The 14598-nt window shown below is 46.9% G+C and overlaps 1 protein-coding gene across 4 annotated transcripts in view; it reads left to right on the top strand.

Moving 5' to 3' along the window:
- Positions 1 to 14598, top strand: part of Axud1 (AXIN1 up-regulated 1) — a 43419-nt gene that overhangs the window by 2492 nt on the left and 26329 nt on the right. For 2 of the 4 annotated variants that reach the window (XM_089583944.1, XM_089583942.1), the window contains exons 2-5: positions 3202 to 3446; positions 6866 to 7047; positions 10335 to 10604; positions 12951 to 13058. In XM_089583944.1, the coding sequence (XP_089440070.1) occupies positions 3212 to 3446; positions 6866 to 7047; positions 10335 to 10604; positions 12951 to 13058 (795 nt within the window). In that variant the 5' untranslated portion in view covers positions 3202 to 3211. Of the gene's footprint in view, positions 1 to 3201; positions 3447 to 6865; positions 7048 to 10334; positions 10605 to 12950; positions 13059 to 13285; positions 13661 to 14598 lie in introns of those variants that run through there. The other 2 variants (XM_089583945.1, XM_089583943.1) reach the window with 2 other exon arrangements.

Genomic DNA, 14598 nt, shown 5'->3' with positions numbered 1-14598 from the left:
AATGAACCCCTGGAGGTCGAAATTTCCGGAGCCCTTCACTATGGCGTCTCCCATAGCCTGAGTCGCTTTGGGACGTTAAACGCCCATAAGCCATAACCAATAAATCAAACTCAACCCCACATACCAACATGGGTTGAAGTCATTTTAGGTGCATTCTGTACAATTTGTGCAGTGAGTAGTGTTCTTGGACACATTATTTCGTGAAAGCTTTTTTTGTGGAAAAGGTAAATAAAATAGTATCTATGCAATCAACTGGTACTGCTTGAAATATGGGCTGGAGGTGTCTAGATCTTGAAGTAGCAACATTAATAGTTGCTGTGACCCTTGTTTGTGCTGTTCTGATTGCTTAACTCCTTTCTAGGTCCTGTCATAGTTCCCCGGGGATCCTTGGCATGTCCGCAGTTCCTGCGTGGAGAACAAACTTACTTTAATTGAATTTCTAGGAGAAACTAAATGATGTAGAAAGAAACAAATTTTCACATAAAGAATACGGCATGTTTTCTAGTGTTCTCTCATTTAGTTTTGTTACCATCATGGTCAACAGCATAGTTTTGCTGCCTAAACTTCGTGAGTTTGCAGTGTCATGAGCTCACAAAATACGTCTAGTGAGCGGAAGCACATGGTTTGCTAAAATAATGATTGTCCGGGTTCTAATGCCATAATTAGCAGCATCTGTGCTGGGCTGCTGGGGTTTGTAGAGCAACCACATTTTTGTTCTGAGCATTTTTCCTCGTTTGAATCTCGTGGGCAAAGGCACAACAGTGAAGTTTAGCTGGTCACTGCGAGAGGTGCGCCAAAACATTTAAAGGCGAGGCCCTAGAGAGGTCTTGCGTCACTTTCATTTTTAACATTATGAATACATCAGTAGACCTTTTCTTGTCTGCAGACAAGTGGTGGTGTAAACATGGCTCTTTTATTTTTACTTGTTTTTCTATCCCCTATCCTGTTCCGCATATAAATCCAGGGATAAGTGGACCTTCTGCCTGAGATCCAGTGACGTTTATTCTTGCCACTAGAGGCCACTTGGCACATCACGCTATCAGCAGCCAACTGTTTTCGAGAAATACCACCCTAGTCCCTGTGAGCTGATGCTGTAGGTCTGGGGAGGGAGTTTTAACTAGTTGAGCGTAGCCGTAACATGATGCACTGTTGCAGTCCACTGCTCGGGTGGTTCCTTACCGCTGCCTCAAGGAAGCAGCCACCTCTGCAGGTGTGCACCTGCCATTGCGCAGGTGCATTTGGATGCTCCCACAATCAAAACTGCCGTTGCAGATTTGTAGCATGCCTGTGCCTCAGCCATGTTGTGTGTGAGAGATGCACGAGCATGCACACAGCTTGTGTTTGTGCTCGTTTTCTGGGATGGCGCTGAAAGAACACAAAAATAAAACACTGTTTAGAGCACAGAGTGATTTGTGCTGAGTATTCTAATGACTTCATATATTTGGGAAGCCCATGAAAGGCTGAATCCGACAGGCTTTACGATTTCCTGCACAGGCTATGACTGGGTAGTCCCAGTATTTATGATGGCAGTGATGACAGCACCTAGCTCGATAGCGATCAAGCAGTGTGCTTGTTTCGAATAACATGACTTTTCTCGTAATCTGCCAAATTTCTTTAGCTCCAGAAATTCAGCTTGGGATGTGATGTGGCAAGGCAGGGGGTGCAGCCAGGGTTTGCAGGCTGTCCAGATTGCCTCCTCTTTCTGAAATGTGTTGTGGCTGCCTTCTTTCCCTCGATGTAGTGAGCCATACAGACTATTGCAGCTTCCCATTCTCTCTTCCTCGCCGGTGGTCGTCCGGATGTGTGGGCGGTATACGATTGGGTGGTTTATGGGGTCCCCAATTGACTCTGGCTGTGAGGGAGGCCGCGATGGAGGTCTCCGGGTAATTTTTATCCTATCTAGTGTTCCTCAACATGTGGTGGCATCACACACAGTACACGGGCCTCAATCATTTCACCTCCATTGAAATGTGACTACTGCAGCTGGAATTGAACTGGCATCTTTCGGGTCCGTAGCTGAGCACTATAGCCACTAAGCCACCGCGGCGGCTGTGTACGATTTGAGTCCAATAGGTTTTCTGTGGGTACAAGCAATAAACAAATAAACCAAACCAAAATGAAATCATAACAAACCGGACCAGTCGATGTGCACTTGCTAGGCCCACTGAAATGTTGCCAGCTGAACCCTTTTCTTTTTTAAATTACCTGGCTTATTTAGGTTGATGTGTATTTATAAATGTAGAAAAGCATGGATGCATTTACATATCAGGGACTAAATTGGAAGGGGCCTGTGGCCTAGTCCAGAGTTTCACCAAATTCATCTTGTAAGGTATCATAATGGGAAAGAATTAGCCACTGATTGAATTTGAAATGATGGGATTGGTGTTACGAAGATATTGGTTCTTTGGTCATTAATCTAGTATGCATGTGGCCACTTTAAGTTTCCAGAAAACCAAAGTATCAGGTTGTGTGAATTGTTCTGCCATAGGAGTGCTGTAAAAGGAGGCATGGTATTGTGGCTAGCATATTCTTTCAAAAAGAATGCATACATACTACTTTTTATATTGAGCCTTAACTCTCAATCAATAAATGCTTACTTACGATGTCTTTGGTCGACAGCTGATGCAGTCTTATTTGTGCTCATGCTGTGCCACACATTTTGACGGTATGAGCATGGCATGAGTGTGTGGCACCACGTCACCTTGGAGACTGACAGTGCAGCACAGTGCGACCCTGCCATGCAGTGCTCTAGCGGATGCTGCAGGCCAATAGTACTGACAGTGAAGTGGAATTTCACTCTGTTATATCTGAAAGAAAGCTTCAGTGAAGAGCAAAAAGGAGATGCAGCATTTAAAGCTGGTATTAATTTAAAGGTATTGAATCTGATAGCTGTTGTGATGCATTTATTTCTGTTGCACTCGCGCATCCACTGGCTAGTAATATAAAATTGATAGCATGTGCACTGTGACCCATGTGCCTCCTTGTGATGAGGAAGGTTTCTGAAAGTGCGTGCATAGCTTTTGTTACTTTTTCTCAAGAAATTTTGCTTTCAAGTAATTCTAATATTTCCCTCGTCGATACTGTACTTGAGGTGCTTTTTACGGCATGGACGTAGCTAGGTCGTTAGTGTGGTTCCTTGCTCTCGGTCATGAAGCGTCAATTTTGGCAGCCCGTCCTGATAGATGCTTGTTGTGTGCCCAGGCGTGCCCCTATGTCTGAGGCCATCCTGGGGTTGGACTTTGGGAAGCCGCAGGCCCCCCCATCGACTAATGGAGGGGCCCAGTCCGTTGGTGAAGGGGAGACCCGAGCTGACGAAGAGGATGGACCGCCACCTAGCAAGCGGAGCCGGTGCCGCAAAACCGTTGGCTTTGACACTGTCACCGTGTACTACTTCCAGCGCACGCAGGGCTTCACCTGTGTGCCCAGTCAAGGCGGATCTACTCTTGGTGAGGCCCACTGAAAACAGAGCGCATGGACAGGGAGCTCAAAATGCACAGCCCTAAACTACAAAAATTGGGCAAAGGCTGCAGTTATCAGAACGAGCTATCAGGAAATAGCAAAATTTAAAGTTGTGTGAGGGTGGGGTTTTCGTGAGGTGATAAGTCTTTTATAGGTTTGTGTGACACATGATTCATAAAATGTATTAAGGAGATAGATGCCCACTCTGTCTTGTTTATACAGGGTTATAAGAAAAATAGGAGGGGTTTACATTTCAGACATTCGTTCCAATGTCTGTTGGGAAAATGAAATGGCTTTCTTTGGGCAAAGGTTTGATACACACTTAAATGGCACCTGTTAAAAAACTGTGCCACACTGTATTATACGAATTGTAAAGTGTAATTTTAAAAAATTAAGGCCTCGGTTTCTGGCCAGAATTGTGCTTAATGCAAACATCTGGTGAATGGCATAGCTTGGAAAAGCAAATGCTAGGAGGATGCTATGAAGGTCCAGAAGCTTGCAACCTATCAATTAAAGTACCAAGGCATCTCACACCTTGGAAGAACAAAGGAGCAGACAAGTTTAAAAAACATGGAGCTTTTATTCTTGTACTAACTGCGCCAATCTGCACCAAAGAAGGCTTGCCACACCATCCCGAAAAAAATGACCAAAATTTTGTCTAAGTGTGCCAAAATGAATGTTTTGCCAGGTCTTCTAGAAAGATCTCGAGGCGGGGATGTGCCTGGCACCAGGTGGTGCAGTTAAATGCAAACCTCACAGGCTGCCATTAACCCAAGGAAAAGCTTCCATTTCTGGAATGTCTGGCACAGCTCTCAGTGGCTAAATTTACGTTGTGAGGCATTTCATTTTCTATGAAAAAAAAAAATGTGGCAAGTTGCAGAAAAGGTGGGGCCGAACCATTTTCTGAACCTGTTCAGAATGGTCCCTCTAATTAATTCCCTTTCAGGTTCAAGTCCAATATGGTGAAAAAGTATTAGTTTGATTTGGTTTCGTTTCTGCGCAAAAGTAATTTCCTGTTTTAGGTTGTGTTCTGGTTCAGCTCCTAAACAGGAAGTTGGTTTAACTGAGAGCACTCGTCGCATGTCCTTCTTGTGACAAGCATGTGCAGGTGCAGTGTGTAAAATGTGTTATGTAGTTGTGCACTTAAGTGCTGCTTTCGTTCATTAAGGCGAAGCCCTTGGAGGGTGGTGCCGCGTATTAAATTCTAGCACCTTTCGCGGTCACATTGAAGGAGCCCTCTTGCAGTAGCAGTTTTTTAATGTGTTGCCGTCACTGGCTCTTGCATGGAAGCTTGAGCTATTAGGTGCTTAGTAGGCAAACCAGCTTGATGGCACAGCCTGTGATTTGATATTTGTTAAAAAATATGAAGGGTGTTGACCTTTCTTGCCATGGCAAAAGTATAGTCCTTTGAAGGGCTCTGCCTGTTTCGATGTCCTTGTCAATCCATCTCCAAGTGTGTGCTTTTTTTTGTGCTGGAAAACGTCTTTTTTTGTGTGTGTGTGTGTGTGTGTGTTTAGGCAACCTTGATTCTCATAGAGTTCTTGTCGCCCAATTCCTTAGTTGCTTAGCTTGGACAGCTATTTCTGCTCTACGTGCTGTGCCTGTGCTACTTGCACATCGGCCGCCGCGGTGGCTCAGTGGCTATGGTGCTCGGCTGCTGACCCGAAAGACGCAGGTTCGATCCCGGCCGCGGCGGCTGAAATTTCTTTGGAGGAGAAATTCTAGAGGCCCATGTACTGTGCGATGTCAGTGCACGTTAAAGAACCCCAGGTGGTCGAAATTTCCGGAGCCCTCCACTACGGCGTCTCTCATAGCCTTAGTCGCTTTGGGACGTTAAACCCCATAAACCAAACCAAACCAAACCATTTCCTGATGAAACAAATATCTTTTGAGGTCCTAAGAGATTTACATCATCGAGGTTTTACTGCGCGTCACTCGTATTATGCATTCGTCTCTTAAGCCCACCTTACGGCTGTCACGCTGTAGCCATCACCTCGCTGCAGTTCTAGAAATTGATCAATTGTTTAGACTCGCTGCATAACGCACTAAACTCGGTGAAAGCTGTCATCGTGCTGCTGGCTGTCTTTTGCTAGTGCCTGGAGTAAAATCTTAAAATCTGCTGACTTTGTGGCAACCTGGGCCACTGCAGTGATTGCAACAAACTTACATTCACATGCTTGGCACTGGTTGCATTGGCAGCACTGGTTGCATGATGACACGCGACAGTCATGTGACCGGATGCTGATGGTCCATGTGTAGATGATCAACATTTACTGAGGAGGGCTCCCACAACAGCTTTCAGTGCAAAAGGCAGTTTGAACGTTATTATTCCACTGCTTTTAGCTTCTATTTCTTAGTCATTGGAAGTTATCTTTAGATGGGATAGATGTGATTGTATTGCATAATGATGGCCTGGAAGCAGTGCAGTATGTTGTAATATTTGTGGTTTGTAAGGAGGAATGAAACTGCGGTGTAATGTAGCCGTAGTGCACAGCAGGCCTCAATTTGAATGCATTATCACATATTCTAGTCTAATATGGGGACACTCTGAGATCGGGGATACATGATATTGCGTGTGTCTTGTGCTGAAAACTGCGCATATATGATCTGCGTTGCAGTGTGTGTGGTCCTGTAAATGCAACATAGGTGCCAATCTGCTTTCTTTTGCATGCGTATCTCCAAGGGAAGTCACAAAATGTTAGTATTAAAAATCTACTGTGGGTAGCCGTGGGTGGCTGTGGGTAAAGTTGTATGTCAGAGCTAGTTCCAGGGTCACCCTTGGTGCCATGACCATGCAGCGTGCTTCATGAGCTGTTTTAGTGCAAAAGCACTACTTCATGAGGTCAAACCAGCTCACCGGTTTGTTTGAAGCTTCACCTTGAGGGTGACCTTAGGTAGACCGTAAATAAACAGATAAAATATAGAAATTCAAACCCACGGTGGCTCGAACAGATCACCGCAGCTGATCATGCCTCGCGTTAAACTGCAATGCAGTCTTGCGCTGTGCATTGCACATTGTTTTCATCAACTAATACTACTATCAAACTAGTATTCACGCTTTGAGCTATGTGGTGGTAGTGAGAGAGAGAGAGATGCGCTGCATGTGTTGGCGTGGACAACGCTGTGGCAGAAATATGGCACTAGAGCAATACGCATTGGCGTTGACAACATTGTTGCAGAAGCGCCACACTGAAGCATAGGCTGATGGCATACATTGGGTAAATTGGCATTGGCGATAAAAAGTTGAAGACACACTTAACTTGCTCCCTGGGGCAGTAGACACCTCAGTCGCGCTTTCGGGTATGTGGCAGTGGTGTCAACACCTGCAAAAAACTGCTTTTGTACAGTATTTCATGCTTAGCAATGCTAAACTGCCAGCCAATTTTTTTTTTTCGCATCTATGCAGGAATGAGCCCAATGCATGTGGAGAAGCGCACATTCAGTTTGCGGCAGCATGCCAATGAACGGCGCCGGCTCCACTTTGGTGATGTCGATTGTAGCAACACATCCTCATCATCGAGCTCGCTCTCTCCAGATGACACAGCGGGGTCGTCTTCATCAGGTGGGGACATTGGTGATGCGTATCAGGTGAGGCCCCCTTTTCCCTCCCTCCAGGTTGCACTGCCTCATGTGTCTATCGCCGCCATTGGAATAAATTAAAATACATGCTTTTGGTTGGCTGAGGAAGAAGAAGTAAGAGAAAAAAAGTCAGAAAGATGAAATGCAAGCAGACTCTATGCAGTACTATCACTCGGGTGTGTGATGGGGCACTAGGCATCACCCTCTGCATCAGAAGTGCTTTGCCCCACAGGGGCACCTTGAGTATTCAGGTGTGGGTGCCACCACAGACCCTCATTCCAAAGCCGAAGCTGTTGTCTGCATTGTGGTTGTGAGGTGGAGGGTGGAGACGATGAATGTTGTTCAGGCCAAGGTCTTGTTGAAACCCCTGGTGGCAGGTGGGACTTAAGGACCGTCCTCTAGGTACAAGTGTGGACCAGAGATGACAGTAATTTAAGGAACCCTAAGTCTGTATGTACTGGTGGATTATCCTTCTTCCTTAAAAAAAAAAAGTATAAAGAACATTTGCACTGCCCTAGCCACATTGCTGTTGCTCATGGCGACAGTGTGCCCAACCTGGTTGACGATGAACTGTTTCCACCACTGCACCCGTAGATCTCAGCCTTGCCGAATAAACTCCCTGTTACGAAAGAAATGATGGGCCCCCTCAAAAAGCGGCTGTGCGTAAATACAGAAAACTGTCAAACCTCTTGAGTAATTGTGAATTTATTTCTATACCACAGCTAGGGTGGCTAAAAAGAGAGGTGTGAAAAGCGGCCTGTGGGGACTGGCCCCTGTACATGTGAGTGCCGCATGGCTGCACTGTTGTCAGGGGGAGGCAGGAAGTTCCTTCGAAGCGAGTCTATGCACACTTTTTTTTTGCACAGTTGCCAGGAGAGTTGATGACAGCCTGACTTGGGGCAGTTCTCTTCTTCCACCTCATTTCTGCTGAAACAGAACAGTTTCATAATTGCGCATGAAAGTGTGTTTAGTCATGCACTCACGAGTTAGCATCAATTATGTGCATAGAAATCAAGATCTGTGTTTTCATGTAAGTTTACGAAACAAAATGGCACAACTTATGTCTGTACAAATACAGCCTTTGAGATGCCACGCGATTTTTGTTAACCTATGCCTCTGCACACGTCACTGAGCTCACTTCGAGCTTCAGCTTACGCTAGGGAAAAATTGTTGTCGTGCTGAAAAATTTGCGTGGCTGTAGCTTGATATGTAATGTAACATTGTACTGAGCTCTCACTTGTCACTCTGAAATGCTGAAGTTGGACTACATGTAGCACATATCCCTATGTGCTTCACTTTGCTGAAGGAATGTGAAGCATTAACTTGGGTGAGTGCTGTGGAACTTTGGGAAAAGCCAAATATTAAATGAGGTAGGTTGCAAGGTATCTAACCTAATTAATTGCCCGCCATGGCACCATATTTTCTAGCAAATAACCCGCATCAAAAAGGAAGAAAACTTTCAAAAAGGGGGGGTTGCGGGTGTTATGTGGATTTCTGGGCGGGGGAGGGGCTTTGGTTTCACGGCAATGTGCCGCGTTGCATAGAGTGTCCACTCCATATTGTCATAAACGCATGTCAGGCCAGCGAGTGGACAACGAAGAGCTGTGTGCTAAATGAATGGCTCATGGACTTCCTTACATCAACGAGGCATGTTACAAGGCCAAACATTGCACTATTTTGCCAAACGATCATTAATCCATGGAAGATAATCCCAGCTGATATGATGTGTACACGCTTCAAGAAGTGAGCAGTTAGCAACAGTCTGGATGGAATGAGAGATGGTACCTTTGAAAGGGGTGACGAAGCCATTAAAGGTGGCAGTGGTAGTGATAATTGAATGTGCACTAAATCGGGCACTGTATCGAGCTTCTCGAATAAACTCTTTTCAACAACAATAAAATCACCGTCAGTGCAGTTATAAAAGTGCCTAATCGTTGGTCCTTCAGGTAAGTGTGCGGGTTATATAAGGGGATATTCCTTTCTATCGTGGGGTTCAAAATTAGGGGTGCAGATTGTATGCAGGGATGGGCTATACACTAAAAAATACGGCAGTGCAGGATGTACTGTCGGTGCCAAATGAAGTGCAGACATTCAGATGTCAATGCAAAACACAAAATCATCATGCATTGCCACATATAAGCTGACCAATTTTTTTTTTTTTAACAAAAATAGCCATCCGAAAATGGGGAGCTTGACTTACACACGGAGCTGCCCTGTTTGTGGAGTCTAAGGCAGTCCCAGCTAAGTCATGAGTTATAAGTGGCCGCTGCCTGCTCCTGTCATGCAGGGCACTCCATGCGTCAAGAAAAAAAAAAAAATGATATTGCGAGTTTGTATGCAACAGTACAGCTAACGAGAATTCGAACTGCGCATTATTTACCTGGCTTGCCCGCGCTTGCGATTGCTTTCCCAGCGAGCAGTGGGTAGTGTGTCAGCAAACTTTTGGTAACCTCTGGCTCCTCTGGAGCGTGCATCACGCCAGATTCCAAAACTACAGGATCATTGGCAGGTTAGTTTTATTGTCTTGAATCTCAGTTCGCCTCCGACTGCTGTCCTTGCAATTGCATCATTACGCATTCATTGCCTTGACGTGTACATGCTACTTTGCTGGTAGTAAGTTGTCAAAGTGCTCAAGGAAAAGTCTGCAACTCTGCGGGGAAGGTGAGCAAGGTTGAAATCGCAAATGCTTAGTACATATCAAAGCCTGGTAGGAAAAAAATGGTGCTGCGCTAACAGACTTGGGACAGAGAGAAGGGAAAGCACTGGATGCTCACTGTTTTCGTGCATCCTGTCTACTTCCTTCTCTTTGTCCCACGTCCGTTAGCGCAGCACGGTTTTTTTCTGCCATGCATGTTCAAAATCTAGCCCAGCTTGCAACTCTACCATGTATCGAAGAGCACACGGTAGGCATTCATCCTTTTTTTTTTTTGATCTAGTTAGAAGAGCCCGCCATTGGAAGTAGAAAAGAGTCTAGGCCGTAGATTTCAAACATGCAGTCATGGGCGTCCGGAAGGGGGTTCAAGGGGAGGCGGTTGCCCCCCCCCCCCCCCCCCCCCCCCCCCCCCTGGAATTACGGATAGTATTTATGCACTAGTAGAAAACAACTACTAACCTACCACCTCCCCCATCCCCGGACATCGGGTGCCCCCCCCCCCCCCCCCCCCCCCCCCCTGGAAAAAGTTCTGCGGACGCCCTTGCATGCAGTTTTTACCTATACCCAGTATTTGGGCATCATTCAATATAAGGCTCATGGAGCAGATGAAGAAACAGTGATGCCATTGCCTGCTTCCTGACAGGGTGCTGCGGCTACTCTGGAGGAGGACACTCCTGAGGAAGATGATGAGGAGGAGGCCGATGAGGAAGGGGAAGCGTTCAGCTACCTGCAGCCTGTGCCCACGCGCCAGCGGCGGGCGCTGCTGCGTGCCAGCGGTGTGCGCAAGATTGATGCGCTCGAGAAGGAGGAGTGCCGTGACATTCGGGCATCGCGCGAGTTCTGTGGCTGCGCTTGCAAGGGCCGCTGCCTGCCGGACTCCTGCTCGTGCTCGATTGCGGGCATCTCCTGCCAGGTGGGGCTGCGCTGCATGCTCTCTGCGCTCCTGTTGTCACTGCGTGGCAGTTGGTTTTCAGCAGTGGGATTGTCTGGTCGCTTATTTGAATAATGGAAACAGGCTGACCTAAAGCTCACAGATGGACCACAGGGGTTTAATCAACCACTGAGCTGATAGTTTAATTATGAGCGCTGGGAACAACCCGAGTTACTACCCGAGCTTACGCGAGTTACTCGGGTAAGCTCGGGTAGTAACTCGGGTAAGCTCAGGTAAGTACGGACGAGCGTCGTGCCATGTGCGCGAGAGGTTGCTTGGTAAGAGCAACATGGGTCGCACAAGCCCTAATGGTGGCTGTGATAGAAACAGCCACGTGCCAGTGCAGTGGCGCATCACTTGACCACTACGCCACTGCGCTGGTAGTGGTATATGAGGACTCGCCGCCATCTATGAATCGTAAGTAGGAGTTACCAATTCAGCATAGAGAGGGCATTAACCCACTAAAGATATCATGCCACACCCCCAAGGCGGAGTTTAAGTGCCCCCTCCAATTGAAGAATGAACACCTGCTTTCGCAGGTCTACTCGGTTTAACTGCGTTAAGCCCCTATCATTCTTTTTTGTATGTTTTACGCAAAGCCCGTTCTGCTTGGGTACGAACATTGGCTTGCAGCATCTCCAAATGAAGATATTAATTCTTGTAGGCATACATGCATAAGTGTAAATGTAAATATTTTAAATGTAAGGTTTCCAGCTGGAGACGAAGCTTTCGAAACAGACGTGTAAAGCGAGCATCCCTGAAAACTGTGTGTGGAAATCGGTATGCGCGGCTGTGCCACTCGATGTCGTTGTGCGTGCTGTGGATCCGCAGCAGCTGCGACGGCAGCAACACTAGTGAGGTCTAGTAGTCAGTTCAGCTAATGCTTTCTTAAAATAAGCTTGGGTTGTGGAATGTGCATGAGTGTTGTTTTTTGTTTTTTTTTCACCTGAGATGGGGGAGGTGGGAGGGCGTCTGCTTGCAGTTGTGTAGATACAGTAGTGATCACAGTGCGAAGTTCGAGGTGCGCCAATTATGCGCGGAAATAAAAAAATCTCATTTTTCACAACCAAACTGGGGATGCGCCTAATATGCGAGTGCGCCTATTATGCGAGTAAATACAGTGTAACTCCTGGGAGTGTTAGTAAACTGACTTACAACCTTTTGTTCAGAAGAGCAAGGTTCTGGGCTGGTTGGTAATGCATTTAATAGGAAGAAACATGGACACACGAAGAAATGACGTGTGTGTCATTTCATCATCTGTCCATGTTTCTTTGTGCTGTTTCTTCCTTTTAAAACCTTTTGTTGTCAAGCACTCCTGGGCCAGACAACATAGCTGTCAAAATGTTTAAGGGAACTGTGAGCATTTCTATCCGTGTATTGAAAGTTATTTTTAATTATTTTTTTTCCAATTAGTGAAATGCCAAACGATTGAAAGTTAGTAGAATAACCCCAGTATTCAAGGGGTAGGCAATCGTTCTCACCCATCGAATTACCGCCCCACTTCCCTACATCCATTCCATGGAAGCTACTAGAGTACATATTACACTCGCAGATCGCATCACACATTGACAAAAATTCTTTCTTTCACGCAAAATTGGCACGGTTTCAGGTCAGGCTATTCATGCAAATCCCGACTTTGCAAGTTTACCACAGACCTTCACTTAAACCTGGATTCGTCTTTTCAAACTAATTTCATCTACCTAGACTTTTCCAAAGCCTTCGACCGTATACTACATCGGTGTTTAATGACTAAACTGTCGTGCCTCCACACTGACCCTTTGATCTTATCATGGATTAACTGCTTTCTTCACGACTGCTCACAATATACTGTTATTGACAGTCATAATTCTGGAATTGCTAAGGTCATCTCTGGTGTTGGCCAAAAAAAAACTGCGCGAACACGACGGGACAAGAGACAAAGACGCACACAGAAAGCGCAGGGTGCCTCTTCTTGTCCCGTCGTCTTCGTGCAGTTTTTTTGGCAATCACTATGAACCAATAAGCCCAACATCATGTCTTATCTCTGGTCTCCCTTAGGGTTTCAGATATTTGATATTTTCTGATATTTATTAACGATCTTCCTAACAGAATGAGCATGGAAGCTGCCACTGCGACAGCATGGCCAACACGCCTCTTCTATTTCACCCTGTTCTATCGACCACATGTCTTCATTCCCTGATAAAATGGTCATCACTGGCCTCTCTGATAACCTCCGGTCAACCACGTCGGTGCCCACTCCCACCGGCAGTATAAATTGGCAGCGTCAGTGAGCATGGGAGCTGCCACTTTGACAACAGGGCCAACACATCCCTTTTATTTTCACTGCAGGCATGTTCCACCTTTGCGGTTTGCTTCTTCCTGGCTCCTTCGCTGATCTTCGGACCATCGTTCCCTGGGTACGTCATCATGACTGCTCTACTGACGACGCATGCGCCTGTGAGCAACATCCAGATGTCTTCATTCTGCCCTGTTCTATCGACCACATGTCTTCATTCCCTGATGAAATGGTCATCACTGGCCTTTCTGGTCACCTCCGGTCAACCACGTCAGTGCCCACTCCCACCGGCAGTATGAATTGGCAGCACTCTGTCTTCAGCGTCAGTGAGCATGGGAGCTGCCACTTTGACAGCATGGCCAACATGTCCCTTTTATTCTCACTGCAGGCATGTTCCACCTTTGCGGTTTGCTTCTTCCTGGCTCCTTCGCTGATCTTGGGACCATCGTTCCCTGGGTACGTCGTCATGACTGCTCTACTGACGACGTATGCGCCTGTGAGCAACATCCAGATGTCTTCATTCTGCCCTGTTCTATCGACCACATGTCTTCATTCCCTGATGAAATGGTCATCACTGGCCTTTCTGGTCACCTCCGGTCAACCACGTCAGTGCCCACTCCCACCGGCAGTATGAATTGGCAGCACTCTGTCTTCAGCGTCAGTGAGCATGGGAGCTGCCACTTTGACAGCATGGCCAACATGTCCCTTTTATTCTCACTGCAGGCATGTTCCACCTTTGCGGTTTGCTTCTACCTGGCTCCTTCGCTGATCTTCGGACCATCGTTCCCTGGGTACGTCGTCATGACTGCTCTACTGACGACGCATGCGCCTGTGAGCAACATCCAGATGTCTTCATTCTGCCCTGTTCTATCGACCACATGTCTTCATTCCCTGATGAAATGGTCATCACTGGCCTTTCTGGTTACCTCCGGTCAACCATGTCAGTGCCCACTCCCACCGGCAGTATGAATTGGCAGCACTCTGTCTTCAGCGTCAGTGAGCATGGGAGCTGCCACTTTGACAGCATGGCCAACATGTCCCTTTTATTCTCACTGCAGGCATGTTCCACCTTTGCGGTTTGCTTCTTCCTGGCTCCTTCGCTGATCTTCGGACCATCATTCCCTGGGTACGTCGTCATGACTGCTCTACTGACGATGCATGCGCCTGTGAGCAACATCCAGATGTCTTCATTCTGCCCTGTTCTATCGACCACATGTCTTCATTCCCTGATGAAATCGTCATCACTGGCCTTTCTGGTCACCTCCGGTCAACCACGTCAGTGCCCACTCCCACCGGCAGTATGAATTGGCAGCACTCTGTCTTCAGCGTCAGTGAGCATGGGAGCTGCCACTTTGACAGCATGGCCAACATGTCCCTTTTATTCTCACTGCAGGCATGTTCCACCTTTGCGGTTTGCTTCTACCTGGCTCCTTCGCTGATCTTCGGACCATCGTTCCCTGGGTACGTCGTCATGACTGCTCTACTGACGACGCATGTGCCTGTGAGCAACATCCAGATGTCTTCATTCTGCCCTGTTCTATCGACCACATGTCTTCATTCCCTGATGAAATCGTCATCACTGGCCTTTCTGGTCACCTCCGGTCAACCACGTCAGTGCCCACTCCCACCGGCAGTATGAATTGGCAGCACTGTCTTCAGCATCAGTGAGCATGGGAGCTGCCACTTTGACAGCATGGCCAA

The sequence above is a fragment of the Amblyomma mixtum genome, chromosome 3, assembly GCF_055824585.1.
Source record: "Amblyomma mixtum isolate Tamu chromosome 3, ASM5582458v1, whole genome shotgun sequence".
NCBI lineage: Eukaryota > Metazoa > Arthropoda > Arachnida > Ixodida > Ixodidae > Amblyomma > Amblyomma mixtum.
This window is presented reverse-complemented; position numbering and strand designations above follow the sequence as displayed.